General features: G+C 42.7%; 1 protein-coding gene across 1 annotated transcript in view; it reads left to right on the top strand.

Annotated features, from left to right (window-relative positions):
- Positions 1–2,634: 2,634 nt before the first annotated feature.
- wdfy4 (WDFY family member 4) overlaps positions 2,635–14,107 on the top strand; it is a gene marked incomplete at its 5' end in the record, with an annotated part of 65,247 nt that continues 53,774 nt past the window's right edge. The window contains 7 exons of the mRNA XM_080527028.1: positions 2,635–2,655; positions 4,208–4,480; positions 5,722–5,833; positions 6,624–6,748; positions 7,843–7,971; positions 8,177–8,366; positions 9,394–9,583. Coding sequence (XP_080383154.1) covers positions 2,635–2,655; positions 4,208–4,480; positions 5,722–5,833; positions 6,624–6,748; positions 7,843–7,971; positions 8,177–8,366; positions 9,394–9,583 — 1,040 coding nt within the window. The remainder of the gene's footprint in view (positions 2,656–4,207; positions 4,481–5,721; positions 5,834–6,623; positions 6,749–7,842; positions 7,972–8,176; positions 8,367–9,393; positions 9,584–14,107) is intronic.

The raw sequence follows: 14,107 nt of genomic DNA, 5'->3' as shown, positions 1-14,107 counted from the left end.
ATTACAAATAATCCCAAGATTTTAGTTCATATTTAACGGGATCGTTCTTCGTTACAAAGTAGCAGGGTATTTTTCATTCATGTTACTGGTTGCGGTAGACCCCGCCCCAACGCAGGATATAGCCTCACACGTGACTTCCCTGTATCGCTATGGAGGACCAAGTCTGTCCAAATTAACAATAAATATATAGACACATAAATGAATGTATGAACAAATAAATGAATGAATACACACAGTATAACGAAATACATTTTGTTGGGAATTTGTATTAAAATAACTAGAAGTGATAAATCATGTACTATGTGCTCATTTAAATAATATGTGAACGCGGTCAGTTGAGAACAATAGGAAGGTCACGCAAAGCCAAAAGAGAGGTTCTGTTTTTGAGCGACAAGAAGAAATACAAGCTCCTGACTAAAAGAACGTTTTATGATTCAAACTGCCTGTAAATTACTTATTTTTACCTATGTGCTAACAACCATTTTACACCTGCTGTTATAATATTCTATTTTTCTGTACTTTCATAACTAATGATTAATGATAAGTCTATTCTTCTAACTTGTAAATCGAATCCTAATATTACTGTGTAACTTCAATAGTTGTGTTTTCACAAGACATTCTGATAAGGACACTGACACAATGCTCTGCTCATACAAAGTACGATATCACCATGGGAACGAGACGCTAGCAGGACACTCAAGCTGATAACATACATACACTCTCGCACCCACACAGGAGAAGAATTGAAGGCCAATGCTAACGAGAAGACTTTCTGCAGCTGCAACGGATTTGTGCTGACACTTGGAAAACTACCAGATAGAGGGGGGGGGCATCACCCAGCCCAAAATGTTTAATGAATTGGATAAAAGACTATGTACGGAGGTGAGAGGGACTCTGGTTTTAGTGGAGCCACTGCAGTTAACTTGTTGACGGCTAGCTGAGATAGGCCTGCAGAGGTGAAACTAGAAAAGACTCTTTTCCATGGAAATGAACTATTATTGCTTGCTGATGTGCTTGAATAAATATTATCTTAATGAACAGTTCAGTAGTGGTGCCTAATATTTGATTGGATCATATCATCTTAAGAAGTGATATCAAGAACGTCTCGTTGAGATTAAACGAACTCGCTTGTAAGTGACGACTCAATTAAATCGATACTGGAGAAGTTGATCACCTTACAACACATAAATGAATGAATACACACAGTATAACGAAATACATTTCTATATTTATTTATTCTTTTCCACATTCATTCTTTCTTTTCCACATTTATTCTTTGTTTTCCACATTGTTTTCCACATTCATTACAGATCTGATAAAGTGGAAAAGAAAGAACAAATGTGGAAAAGAAAGAAAGAATGTGGAAAAGAAAGAATGAAAGTGGAAAACAAAGAATGAATGCGTAAAAGAATAAATAAATATAGAAATGTATTTCGTTATACTGTGTGTATTCATTCATTTATTTGTTCATACATTCATTTATGTATCTATATATTTATTGTTAATTTTGACAGACTTGGTCCTCCATATTGCTTCCGTCACCACAACACGTGACTTCCCTGTATTGCATTCCGTCACCACAACCATGTGACTCTGTGAAATACCTGTAACATAACAGCTGCTGGGACCGTTCAGACTCTGGACTCGCCTCTGTTGTGGTCCCGTATGTCCCGTATTTGCTCAGCTTCGAAGGTTAGTGTGGTATCAGAATCAGGCAATAAAACAGCATTGGTTTATGATAGTGGCCATACAACTAGGTACCTAGGAGCCTCGCAATTTCATACGTTTTTTATTGGAATATTTGAAGAAGACTGGAAGAATTAGACATTGTTCTGGGGTTGAAACAAATTTGTGTAGGCTGCTGCTGCGCGCATGATTTTGTTTGCCACAAGATGGCGCTGTGTACCAACGCTTCTAGGTTATCCTTCCACACATCAGTACAAATAAAATTATTTTATGAATTGTGTTATTCGTTTTCTGCGAGGGTTAATATTTCTCGTCGCAAAAGCGCCCATGTGAATTCAGAATTAGAAACGAGTAAATGCAAGTAGATGCAAGTAAAATGATTAAAACACACTCCAGAAAGTCACTGTCATTCATAGTTAGAATGAGCCATCAGAACCATTGACCAGACCTAAACATGTTTATGTAAACATTCAGTAGGCCTTTTCAATCACCTCGAGTTAATTGAGGTTTAGCAAAGTAGGCTGATCATCACAGACATGGGTTTGACACAGTGAGTACGCTACTTCAATGGTACAGTAGGCTATGGTAGCCAGGATTGGCTCATTCTATCATAAGTGGCTAACACGATAAAGTCTATAAAAAGCCACACTTCCTCATTGAAGTCAGAAGGGGAGGGCCCCATAACTGGTAGAACAGTTCTTCACTTCTGCTTTTTTCCTCCTAGGAAGGGGAGCACATGACCTGACCCAGCTGATGCACGAAGTTCTACATTGTACAAAGTTCAGGCAGCAGATTAGTGAGGGGTTGGTGGGTCTGTTTGGCTACAGTAGTCATGTCACAGCGTGTTAGAGAATGCATGTCCCACTGACATGGGAACTGATAAATACCACTTGTTTTGGATAGAACAACACTGCCCACTGCTCCCTCTGAATGTCTGTGGACTCCCAGATGACTCTCACACAACTACAGGTACGTAGCTACTGTACAAGGGGCCCTGTCTGAGGCGGCTCATGTGCGTGTGTGTGTGTGTGTGTGTGTGTGTGTGTGTGTGTGTGTGTGTGTGTGTGTCTGTGTCTGTGTCTGTGTGCTGTGATTAGATGGTTCTTGGGTGATGTGTTTGGGAGAAGGGTTGAAGAAGATAGATGTCGTTTTATGATCCTATGCTGTGTGTGTGTGTGTGTGTGTGTGTGTGTGTGTCTGTGTGTGTCTGTGTGTGTGTCTGTGTCTGTGTGTGTGTGTGTGTGTGTCTGTGTCTGTGTGTGTGTGTGTGTGTCTGTCTGTGTCTCTGTCTGTGTGTGTGTGTGTGTGTGTGTGTGTGTGTGTGTGTGTCTGTGTCTGTGTGTGTGTGTCTGTGTGTGTGTCTGTGTGTGTGTGTGTGTGTGTGTGTCTGTCTGTGTCTCTGTCTGTGTCTGTGTCTGTGTGTGTGTGTGTGTGTGTGTGTGTCTGTGTGTGTGTCTGTGTGTCTGTGTGTCTGTGTGTGTGTGTGTGTCTGTGTCTGTGTGTGTGTCTGTGTCTGTGTCTCTGTCTGTGTCTGTGTGTGTGTGTGTGTGTGTGTCTGTGTGTGTGTGTGTCTGTCTGTGTGCGTGTGCGTGTGTGTGTGTGTGTGTGTGCGTGTGTGTGTGTGCGTGTGTGTGTGTGTGAGAGTGTATATACAAACACATGATACAGTACTCAATACTTGTTAAACCAATTCCAGCATGCCGAGAGGGAGGAGAGAGAGAGAGAGTACCATGTTGGTTCATTTCACACTCAGGAGTATCCTCACAGAGCAGCTTCGAAGTGAAACTGTCCATGACTGATTCAATGAGATTGGAATGTCTCCTAAACTTTCCAGAGCACTTGTTGCCTATGTAATTGAGTGAATTGTTTTACTCACATACAGTACCGTACACACTGCAGGCAGACAGAGTAGGAGTAGACAGGATGTCCTCTTCTCTTCACTGCTGGTGCACAACCGGAATCCATCAGACGTTAATGTCCACAGTGTGAGGGGCTGGGTGGGAGACTAGGAGGATAAGGATGGAGGATTATACAGCGGCGTCACAAATCTCAAGATTCTTAAGTAAGTGTCAGTCAGCACTGGGGGCCAAATGGAGTTCAGAGTGAATGGAACTTAATAAAAAAAAGAGAAAAAAAATTAACTAAACTACGTTTTCTGAACTCTCTGAACCTTGGAGAGGCTAATAAAAACGTTATGAATGTGTAGTCACAGTGAGCATGGACAGTAGTCTACCTCACTATCAACTGGTCTGTCAATGAGTCGTTGACACTGACAGAATGATCAGAGACGATGGGCTGGAAGAGACAAAGAGTCACAGTCGTTCAAATGTTTCTGCTGTATCTAAACAGTACGAGGGCAGAAACAGTCTTTTCACACCGTATCATCTGACACTTCCTTTCTGTAAACCTTTCTCCCCTCTCTCTCTCTCTCTCTCTCTCTCTCTCTCTCTCTCTCTCTCTCTCTCTCTCTGTCTCTCTCTCTCTCTCTCTCTCTCTCTCTCTCTCTCTGTCTCTCCTTCAGGAGTGTATGGGTGACGTGGAGAGGATCAATAAGGAGACAGGGGAGTTGAGCGCCTCGGGGGAGCTTGCCGTTTCCCTGGAGCTGAAGGGGGATGCAGGGGAGAGTGGGGGAGTAACAGGGGCTGCCAGGGGCCCCCAGCTCCTACTGGCCCTCAGGGAGCACCTACATCACCTAGACACACACACACCCCTCCCCCTGGACCAGACACACAACCCACTCCCCACACAGCAGAGAGAAGATGACCTGCTTAGAGTCCTGCCTCTTTACATACAGGTACAGTATACGGGCTGGGTTTTCTTTTACATACAGGTATGCAGTAGTGCCAGGACTGGGGGGGTCTCTCTGGTCCGAGCTTCCTACAGGCCTACAGTACAAGTATGGTATTGAAGCTGGGGTATCTCTACATAGGTAGTGGGGAGGGGTCTTACTACACACAGATATTATTATAGGTTAGATAACAGAGCGCATATTAGAGTTAAGGTAAAATACTATATTCAAACAAACTGGTCCCCAGACATTCTTGACAAGATTTAAGAGCATTCCATTTGACAAGTGCATGGTATCAGCAGTTTGCCCTTTAACAGATCATGTTTATTCACTGTTGATGTCAAAGTCGAAGTCTCAAAGTTTATTTATATAGCACATGTTCATACAAGCAAACGTAGCACACAGTGCTTTACAGAATAAGGAAAGGTAAATAAAAACGTGGTTCATAGTAAATGGTACACAAAACAAAAAACAAAGCAAGACAGATATTATGAAAAAAAGAGAATAGAAAGTTAAAGAGGGACAGTGAAAATGTTTAAGATCAAGAACATTTAGTTATGAAACAAGTACAACTACATGATAAAAGCATGATTAATGCTTAATCATGTCATGATTGTTCTCTCCCTCTTGAAGTAACCAGAGGCCCATTGACTGGAGGTAAAATGTGTTTTATCTCATAAGTACTTCCTGCCAAAATGATAGTAGTATTTTAGTCTTTACGAGTATCTATCACTTGGAATGTGCTTTGAGGTACAGGGGACCCAGCCATCAGTAACTGATTGGAGGAAATACTCTTTCTTGTTTCTGACACAGCGTGTACAGACTGATTATGTCTGCAGCAGTAAGCCTGATCAATGGGTCTTACACACACACACACACACACACACACACACACGCACACACACACACACACACACACACACACACACACACACACACACACACACACACACAGATCTCGTGACCTGCTCACTGGGATTTGACCAGTACATAGTAGTCATTCACGTGCATTAGCCTCGGGGAGATTGAATATCCTCTTACAAAGTGGAGGGCAAAAATACAGAATCTAAATAGAGTGTTGTGTGTATTTGTTCAATACGACTTACAGTCATGAACAGAGAACTGAAACTGCTGCGTCTGTGCTTCTGCTCATAGTTTGCTCTGATGTGTACCTTACCACTCCTATCCTAACAATACATTATGCTGCCATTAAACCGTCTCAACTCCCTGTCTGTGTCCGGTCTAAGGTGTGTGAGAGCAGTGGAGGGGCCGAGGCCCTGGATCTGAGAGCGCTGGCGTCTCTCACAGCTGAGACGATGGTCTCCAACATACACAACAGACTGGCAGAGAGGCCTGCTGGTATGGGACTGTACACTTCCACCACCACACACACACACGAAAGCACATTGCTTCAAAGTTAGTGACGACAACAACTACCCACCTATACCGGTGCCTAAACCACTGGGCATAAACCACGTTAGCAAATTGGAAGTCTGATTAATTTACAGGCAGTCTGTCTGTGGGACATGAGGCACTCTTCTTTTTAGAGAAGTAGATACACTACTTCTGTTCTTCATTTAGCTTTTTGGTCTTGGTATGTACGTACTTCTCAGTTTCCACATGGTTCACCCTGTTCGCTGTGGGTTCCTGTGCTTCATCCATGCCACGTTTCATTCAACAGAGACTTGATTTATTGGATTATAAGATCAGTATTTGTTAGCGATGTACAGCAGCTTTGTAGAACCATACATAAACTGGAGAGTCGTGAGTAGAGAATGGCTCAGAAACGAAGAAACGTCATAATCTTATCGTGTCTCAGATTACAAACTGAGAGTAGAGTTTAGGGGGAACGGTATAGAGAGGACTGCCTGTGTCATATGCAACAATCCACTCCATTCCATTCCAACACTCAATTCAGGCTCTCACATCATATTGAAATCTATTTTTGTAACTCAAATGTGCTTTTAAAACATTACTAATAGTAACACATAAAGACTTAAAGTACCTGTTGGACTTTTCCCTCTTTGTCTTGAATAATCCATACATTTGGTAATTCACCTCACACACCTTGTGTGTTTTTGAAGTATGTTTTCTAGGCTGTGTAATTGATAACCCCTGACCTGTCTGTGCACCCCCCCCCCCACCACAGAGGATGCTCGGTATGAGGTGGAACAGTTCTTCCAGAGGACAGAGACACAGACAGACGGCAGAGAGACGGACAGCACAGGATGGCTCCTGCTGAAGAGCGTATCTCTCCTGACAGTCAAGGACTCTGTGAGTTGACATGTACAGTATCCAACGTGGTGTTCTAAACATGGGAGGATTAATGTCTCATCCTGACTCCTTACAGGAACGTAAAGGTTTATGATTGAAAAGGCCCACCGCCTCTCTCTCTATAGCCATGGTGAGCTATTGTCTCCTTCCCTCTTGGGATTGATGTCACTTGGAAGTGAAACCAGCTGGAACTCCCCTGACACTGGGTTGTATTGGATAAACGCATTAGTCTTGGTATTCCCCTCAGACAGCGCCTTGTTTGCATATCGTTCTACACTCATAATCAGCTCCAATCTTTCTCCAACTCAAACAAACAAACAACGCTTCACTGACAGTGACTGACTGACCGACCGTGACTGAATGACATTCGATGACTAACAATGGCGGGAGTTGGCAAATTTCTGATTTCTGATTTACCACAGCAAGTAATAGACATGTTTTTTTTAAGATGACAAGAATATTTTGTCTAGAAGCTTTTCACCATCAGATTAGCGAGTTGTTTGTCTGAGTTTTCTGCCTGTCATGACTTTTGCTGTGATATGATTGGACAATTTCTATTTTGGGGCGTGGCTTAGCGATAGGTCCATAGTGTGTCCATGCTTCTCCTGTCAGTGTAGACACTTGAACCGTGGCTCTGCAGTCACCGTTTCTATTTGCACAGGCTCACATAGAGCGGCCGTGGCGCAGGAGGTAGAGCCGCTGTCTAATGATCACAAGGTTGGCAGATCGGCGGTTCGAGTCCCAGCTGGCCACATGTCGAAGTGTCCTTGGGCAAGACACTGAACCCCAAATTCCTCCCAGTGAGCGGGCCGGCACCTTGCATGGTAGCTCGCCACCATCGATGTGTGAATGTGTGTGTGTGAATGGGTGAATGAGAGGCCGTTGTAAAGCGCTTTGGATAAAGGTGCTATATAAGTCAGTCCATTTACCATTGACATACACTCAGAGTCACTGCATTTGCAGCCCAAGACGTATATACGGATTATGAATAACCGTACGGTGGTTTTCTTTCTCTATGAAATGTCATTCATGGTGACACAGCCAGGTTGTTGTTTTCTCTCTCTCTCTCTCTCTCTCTCTCTCTCTCTCTGTAGCAACTGCTGTCATGTGTGAAGCCAGGCCTACCGGCTGCTCTGGTGAAATGTCTGTATCTGCTGGTGTCTCTGCCTGCCAGGGAGGAGAGCACAGGAGGAGAGGAGACCTTTCAGGAGCTACTCATACAGGTGACTACAGTAAACCTGCTCCACCTACCACCTAGTTACCCCCTACCAATGCTCAATGCTCAAAGCAATGTTTACTTTCTGAGGTGTTCCTCTACGATAAGACCAAAATTGTTAACCCTCTCCTCTCTTTTGCCTATTCTCTCTCTTCTCTTCTGTCTTGTCATCTACCCCTCTTCTCCTGTCCTCCCTCTCTCCCCCCCGACAGGTCCTGTTGCAGCTCTGTCAACAGCCCGCCTGTGTGGAGGAGATGGTGGAGACTCAGGAGCTGCACTGCCTGATCATCGCGCTCACGTCCCTCTGGGACCAGACCAGCGCCCTCTGGAGGCACCAGGCGTCACGCGTACTCAGGGCCGTCTCCGCGGCCCAGACGCCCAACACTGTCCCCAACCTGCAGGGTGAGCTGACGCACTGCTTTGAACGGTGGTGTTTTTTCCCCCCCAGCCCAGCACTAACACACTTCATTCAACGTATCTTGGTCGAGCACCAAGTATACTAATATTCCACATGGACAGAATAACGTTTCTCAGAAGACTGAATGCTAGAGCACTAATGTGGTTTCATTAGTGGGGATTATTGGTGCAGTCAGGATGGCTTTGCTCTATCAGTGATGTTGTAGAGTTTGCCAAGAGAGGCAAAGAGAGCCAGCAGACAGAGGACACATATAGAGTGTCTCATGATATCCAATCACCTCTCATTATCCACTCAGCTGTTCCAGTGCACAGAGCACAGGCACTCTGTGTTTTAGTTTGTTTTGGAAATGAAAAGTGGTTTATCTTTGTCTATGGCTGGAAAAGTATGTGGAGAAATGTCATTATAATGAGTCAGATATGATGGTAATACAAATATTTAGTTGCTGAGACAACAGCATTGATAATGCTTTGTCAACCCTTCCAACAGTCAGTTGAGAACATGAGTCTGTTATCAGTGTATCTGAATGGGTGTCTCTGGCGGGGCTAAAATCAATTCACTATGTTTGACAAGCGGTATGAAACTGTGACTGGGCATTTAGTTTTTTCACCATTATGTAATGTATTTCTGGTGAATCTAGTGACTAGGGTCTTGCCTTGTCCAATGATATTAGTCACTGAAGTTATGTGTCTGTCTAATGTCCCATAATGCAGTGCATTTCAGAGCGATCTGAGATGGTGAGTGTCATGGCTTGTTGATTTGACATGGAATGACCCCTGGTGCTATGTGGGGAATGTGGCTATGAGGTCATGTGGTTATGTACAGGTTTGACTGGTGGTTTACGTTTTTACTCCGTGGTTCCCATACTTCCCTCTGTCTTGTATGCCAGCTAAGAAGTGTGTGTGTGTGTGTGTGTGTGTTTTGTGTGCGTGCATCTGACATGCCTTCTAGACTGTACACTGTAACTTTTTTCCTTCCCTGCTTCCCCTCTCTCTCTTCCCTCTCTCCTCTCAGCTAAGAACTGCATGCGTATCTGTATCCAGAACCTCCTGCAGATCAGTCAGAGTGTCCCCGGGCCGGTGCTGGCCGAGGTGGCTGTCACTGTGTTTAGCTTCGTCAGAGACTCCTACCCCCATAACCCGACCCTGTTCACAGAGTTTGAGAACAACGACGGCTACACTGCCCTACAGGCCATTATGACACGGTAAGTTACCCTGAGGGGAGAGGAAGAGAGAGAGAGCGAGAGGGGTGGAGGGGGTTTGGAAGAGAGAGGGGGGGGTGTACTTTCCGAAAGAGCAGAGGTATGAGATGGAGAGAAAGAGACAGCACTATAGAGGGCCTTCTGACCTGATATATGAGGAGTAGTTGGGAAGAAATTAAGAACAACAAACAAGAAGAGAGATTAACTCATATCATTGGTTAATATCTTTATTAAAACCACGAGTCCTTCTAGGAATAAAAGTGCATGCAACAGACTTAATGTAATTTTACCACATCGGCAATGTGTCTGCTTTCAGAGATGTGGCCACAAATAACCTTTTTCTTTTATTTTATTTTTTCTCTCAATCCCTTTTTCCCGATCCTAGACAGCCTCTCCTATAGTCTAAAATGACCTCCTCTCCTCGTCTCCTCTTCTTCCTCTGCACTGATCTAGAGGAACAGAACAGTACACCAAGCCACTGATTCACTTTTATGCAGTTTTAGATGTTAAAAATAGTGAAAATACCACCGCTCATCCGTAATCAGACTTTGCTGAGGTGCTGGAACTGAAGAGTATCAATAGAGTGCAAAATGTTCATACTTAGCCTCATAGGTAGGACAGTAGAAAACGTCATACACTACTGGGCTATGAGGACAACTGATACTATGAGAACCGATGATATTTCACCTAAACATGACTATAGGCTGAACCATCCCTTTATGGTGGTTCAGGCTATAAAATAGGCTGAAAACTATAAAATGCATCCCTTACATTGTGATTACAATTCCTTACCTCTTACTCTTCCTCCACTTTAGGTATTTTGGCCGTAGACACAATTTCCTGAAACACAAAAACATGCAAAAAAGTAAATCAAAATGAAACTGTTAACTAGGCCCATTTGCCCCAATTCAAAGTATGTTAGCCTACCTCTTCAGGCTTGACATCGGCAATGTTGTAATCTTCCTCCTTCTTTCCTCCGACTTGAAAACAGAGACAAAATAAATGAGCAAGACAATGGTTATGGAGGTCAGTGTTTCCCCTAGGTTTGCTGCCTTGGGGGGGTGGCATTGGACTGTGGCATGGACCCCCCCCCACAGGGGGTAAGACCCTGCGACATACCAGCGTCATGTCCAGGGGTGTACTTGGACATTAAGCCGCCTCACGCTACAGAAACAGGAGATAGGCTCCTGCCCTATGGGCCAGTAGGGTCCAGAACCATCGGTTCTCAAGGCTACTTACTTATGTGGTCTTGACTACCTGTCCACTTTCTCACCTGGTTCTTGCTCTCTCTCTGGTGTGCTGACACCATCCTGCTCTCTCTCCTGCTCTCTATCCTCCTCTCTCCCTTTTGCTGTCAACCAAAAGGCAAACATAACAACCAGAGTATTTATAATCTAATAAGAGGTATAAATTGATCCATAATTATAATTGAATATTGGATTGCTGTGGGCAATCCAGTCAGATAATGTCATTTTGACTTTACTCTCTCACCTGAAAGAAAATGTTATGTCCAACTATAAAAAAACTGACATTTCCAATGCTTCAATCCACTGTCCATGTACTGTAAATATGCCATTATGGTATTACCATGAAGCCCAATTCTAGCAGACTAAGAAAGATTGTATATCTACTTTAAGTAAAATAATAAAGTGCCTCCAGTTAGCTCTTTAGCTGGCAAGTGTGCAGCAGACTAACTGATCTCATCACCTCTGAGCTAGCTTGCTAGTTCTTCTTGCTAGTTCTTTTATACCATGGAACTATAATCAGACACTTTCTAGTCACAATAATAACAACCCATTTTAACCAACTTTCTCTGTCAGAACACTCAGCAAGTATATTATCTAACGTCTCAACTTGCTTACTTTCCATCTGCAGACATCTCACCCTGCAAAAACTCTGCGTCGTGCGCGCACACTTGTCTCGCACACACTCGTCTCGCACACACTCGCGCAAAATCTTGTATTATTCTCCAGCGCTGGCACAGCACAAAGTGTGGAGATATGTCTGGCTATGCGAGACTACTGGCGGACTAACGTTACCAACGAGCCCATGGGCTTGCCACTCGCCAGATTCGGGTTGGGTGCGTTGAACTATTATTTTAGCCTGCTTGTCAGATGTTTGGTGTCTATGTCCGTAATAATTCCTCTTTCTTGGGGAGGCGGGGGGACACTGGAGGTAATGTAAAAGACAGGAGTGCTGTTTTGCTTACCTTTCTTAGTAGTTTTGCCAGCAACCTGTGACAAGAGAGTTTGATAAGGTGAGTGACTAGGAAGCTAAAACGTTTACAGATGATAATTACAGACTTAACAAGTAGTAACTCACCTTATTTTCCAGTTTCTCATCCCTATCTTTTTCCTGAATTTGTGGGAATAAAACCATACAATTAGACACCAAGTATGTACACTAGATGACACACTGCTCCATCCTTCTCATATTCATCAGGTTGATTTGAATTTGGATGGAAACATGCAATCAAATGCAAGTCAGAAAGCAATTATCTGCTACGGGTAGAGGGGGCCTCTAAACAAATATGTGACTGGTCCTGATGTTTATGGACACCTCTCGGAAATGAGAAAGACGTGAAATTCGTCTTGAACGTTTTTTTTTTTTTTTTTTCAGATTTTCGTTTTTTTAGCTAACATTCAACTCGAAGATGTGAAGTACCCACTCGTTATTTTTCCGAACAGTTTTACGTTCATTAAATAAGTGTAATCTATAACACAATGACTTCGTTTCTTGTTGTTTGATGGGGATTCATTATCTTTGATGGGGATTTTCTGTGCTTAGTGATTTCAGGTGTAGCAACTTTCAAATACTCATGTCGTCTTCAATTTGTTTCCGATTTCAATGTATGATGCATCATTTGAAAGCTTACAATCTGTAGTTTAAGCACATGTAAAAAACAGAAAAATGATTTTGCCTACAGGTAGCCCTTTTCATTGGGAGCTGTCACATATGACAGAGAGGGATTAAGGCAGTGACTACATTCCAATGCTAATTCCAATGTGTACTCCTGCCAGTCAAGAGATAGAGCCTCTATACAACAACTTTTGATAAACTCATGTTACATGTAGCTACTAATATCCACCCCACTTGTACTAGACAGTAACTTCTGATGTACTCATATTACATGTAACTACTAACATCCCCCCCACCACTTGTACTAGACAATAATCTGAACTTGCCTCCATGAACTGTTGCTCCATCTTGATAAGGAGGATTTTGGAAAAGATGTTACTCCTCTCCATTAAGTGTTGCAGTTTCCTGAACCGCAATTCACGAAATTCCTTCGCCTCAGACACAGCCTAATAAACAATAAACATAACACAATCTTAGTAGGTAGGTCAAACCCCTTTAGACAATTTCTGGGAAATTACCGTTAAACTGTAAAATCATGATGTATTTTGGTATTTAACAATAGATCAATATATATAGAGAGAGATATACAGTAAAATTAACAGACTTCAAACATCAGTGGCCATATCATGTTTCATTAGCTTCCATTTACGTAAAAAAAAAAAAAAAAAAACGCCGATGCAACAAAACCTTTTTTAAAAACCTAGTGGCCAACAGGTTGTAATTTCTATTGAAGCAGTCTCTCTGGAATTAATGGACATTGTTGATACCATTTATCAAGCCATTCCATATTTTCCTTTCAAGAGCATTATCCCCCCATATGGCCATGTATTACTTACCGGTATTATATTTTGAAATATCAACTAAAAATTATTTGCATTACAGAGGCATTAGATTCTGCAATCCATGCACATTGGGATTATCTTCAATAGCAGCATTTTACATTTACATTTTAACCATAGCAGACTTTTATTCAAAGCGATTTACAATTAGAGATTACTGACAGGGACTGCCTTTAGATCAAATAGAGTAGAGTACAGTCATAGTACAGAGGTACTGTCTACTTTAAGATCATGAATGAAAATAAAGGTGCATAAAGGTCACAGTAAAACTATATGTTCACCCCTTAATCATCCCGACAGGCTATTTTCGAACCCAACTCGTCCCCATTGGGATAGTGTCGTGGCCAGAAGGTTTGACCACGCTAATCTACGCTCAAGTGCAGTAGCCTAATGACAACTGTCTACACAAACACACCCTACTACACCTGCAATTAGATGTCATGGGATTAATTAATAGGATTGAATTTGAACAAAGAAAAAACCTTTTCTATCATCTCTTGTTTCACTCGCTCCTCCATCAACTGCTTCTCCTCTTCCTCCATCTCCTTAGTGAGAACGAGAACTTTAGGGACTCCATCTTCCGTCTTCACACTGGCTGCAGCTAGATTCACACGTATGGTAGACAAACCTGACGTTAGAAGAAAACGAACACTTTCATCCCATTCATAACTTTTAAAATATCGTGAGCTTAGAACTATAAGGTTCTATCTCCGTTTAGAATGATAAGGTAAGGTTCTATCTCCGTTTAGAATGATAAGGTTCTATCTCCGTTTAGAATGATAAGGTTCTATCTCCGTTTAGAATGATAAGGTTCTATCTCCGTTTAGGG

The sequence above is a fragment of the Nansenia antarctica genome (assembly GCF_963989245.1).
Source record: "Nansenia antarctica genome assembly, chromosome: 1".
Taxonomy (NCBI): Eukaryota; Metazoa; Chordata; class Actinopteri; order Argentiniformes; family Microstomatidae; genus Nansenia; species Nansenia antarctica.
This window is presented reverse-complemented; position numbering and strand designations above follow the sequence as displayed.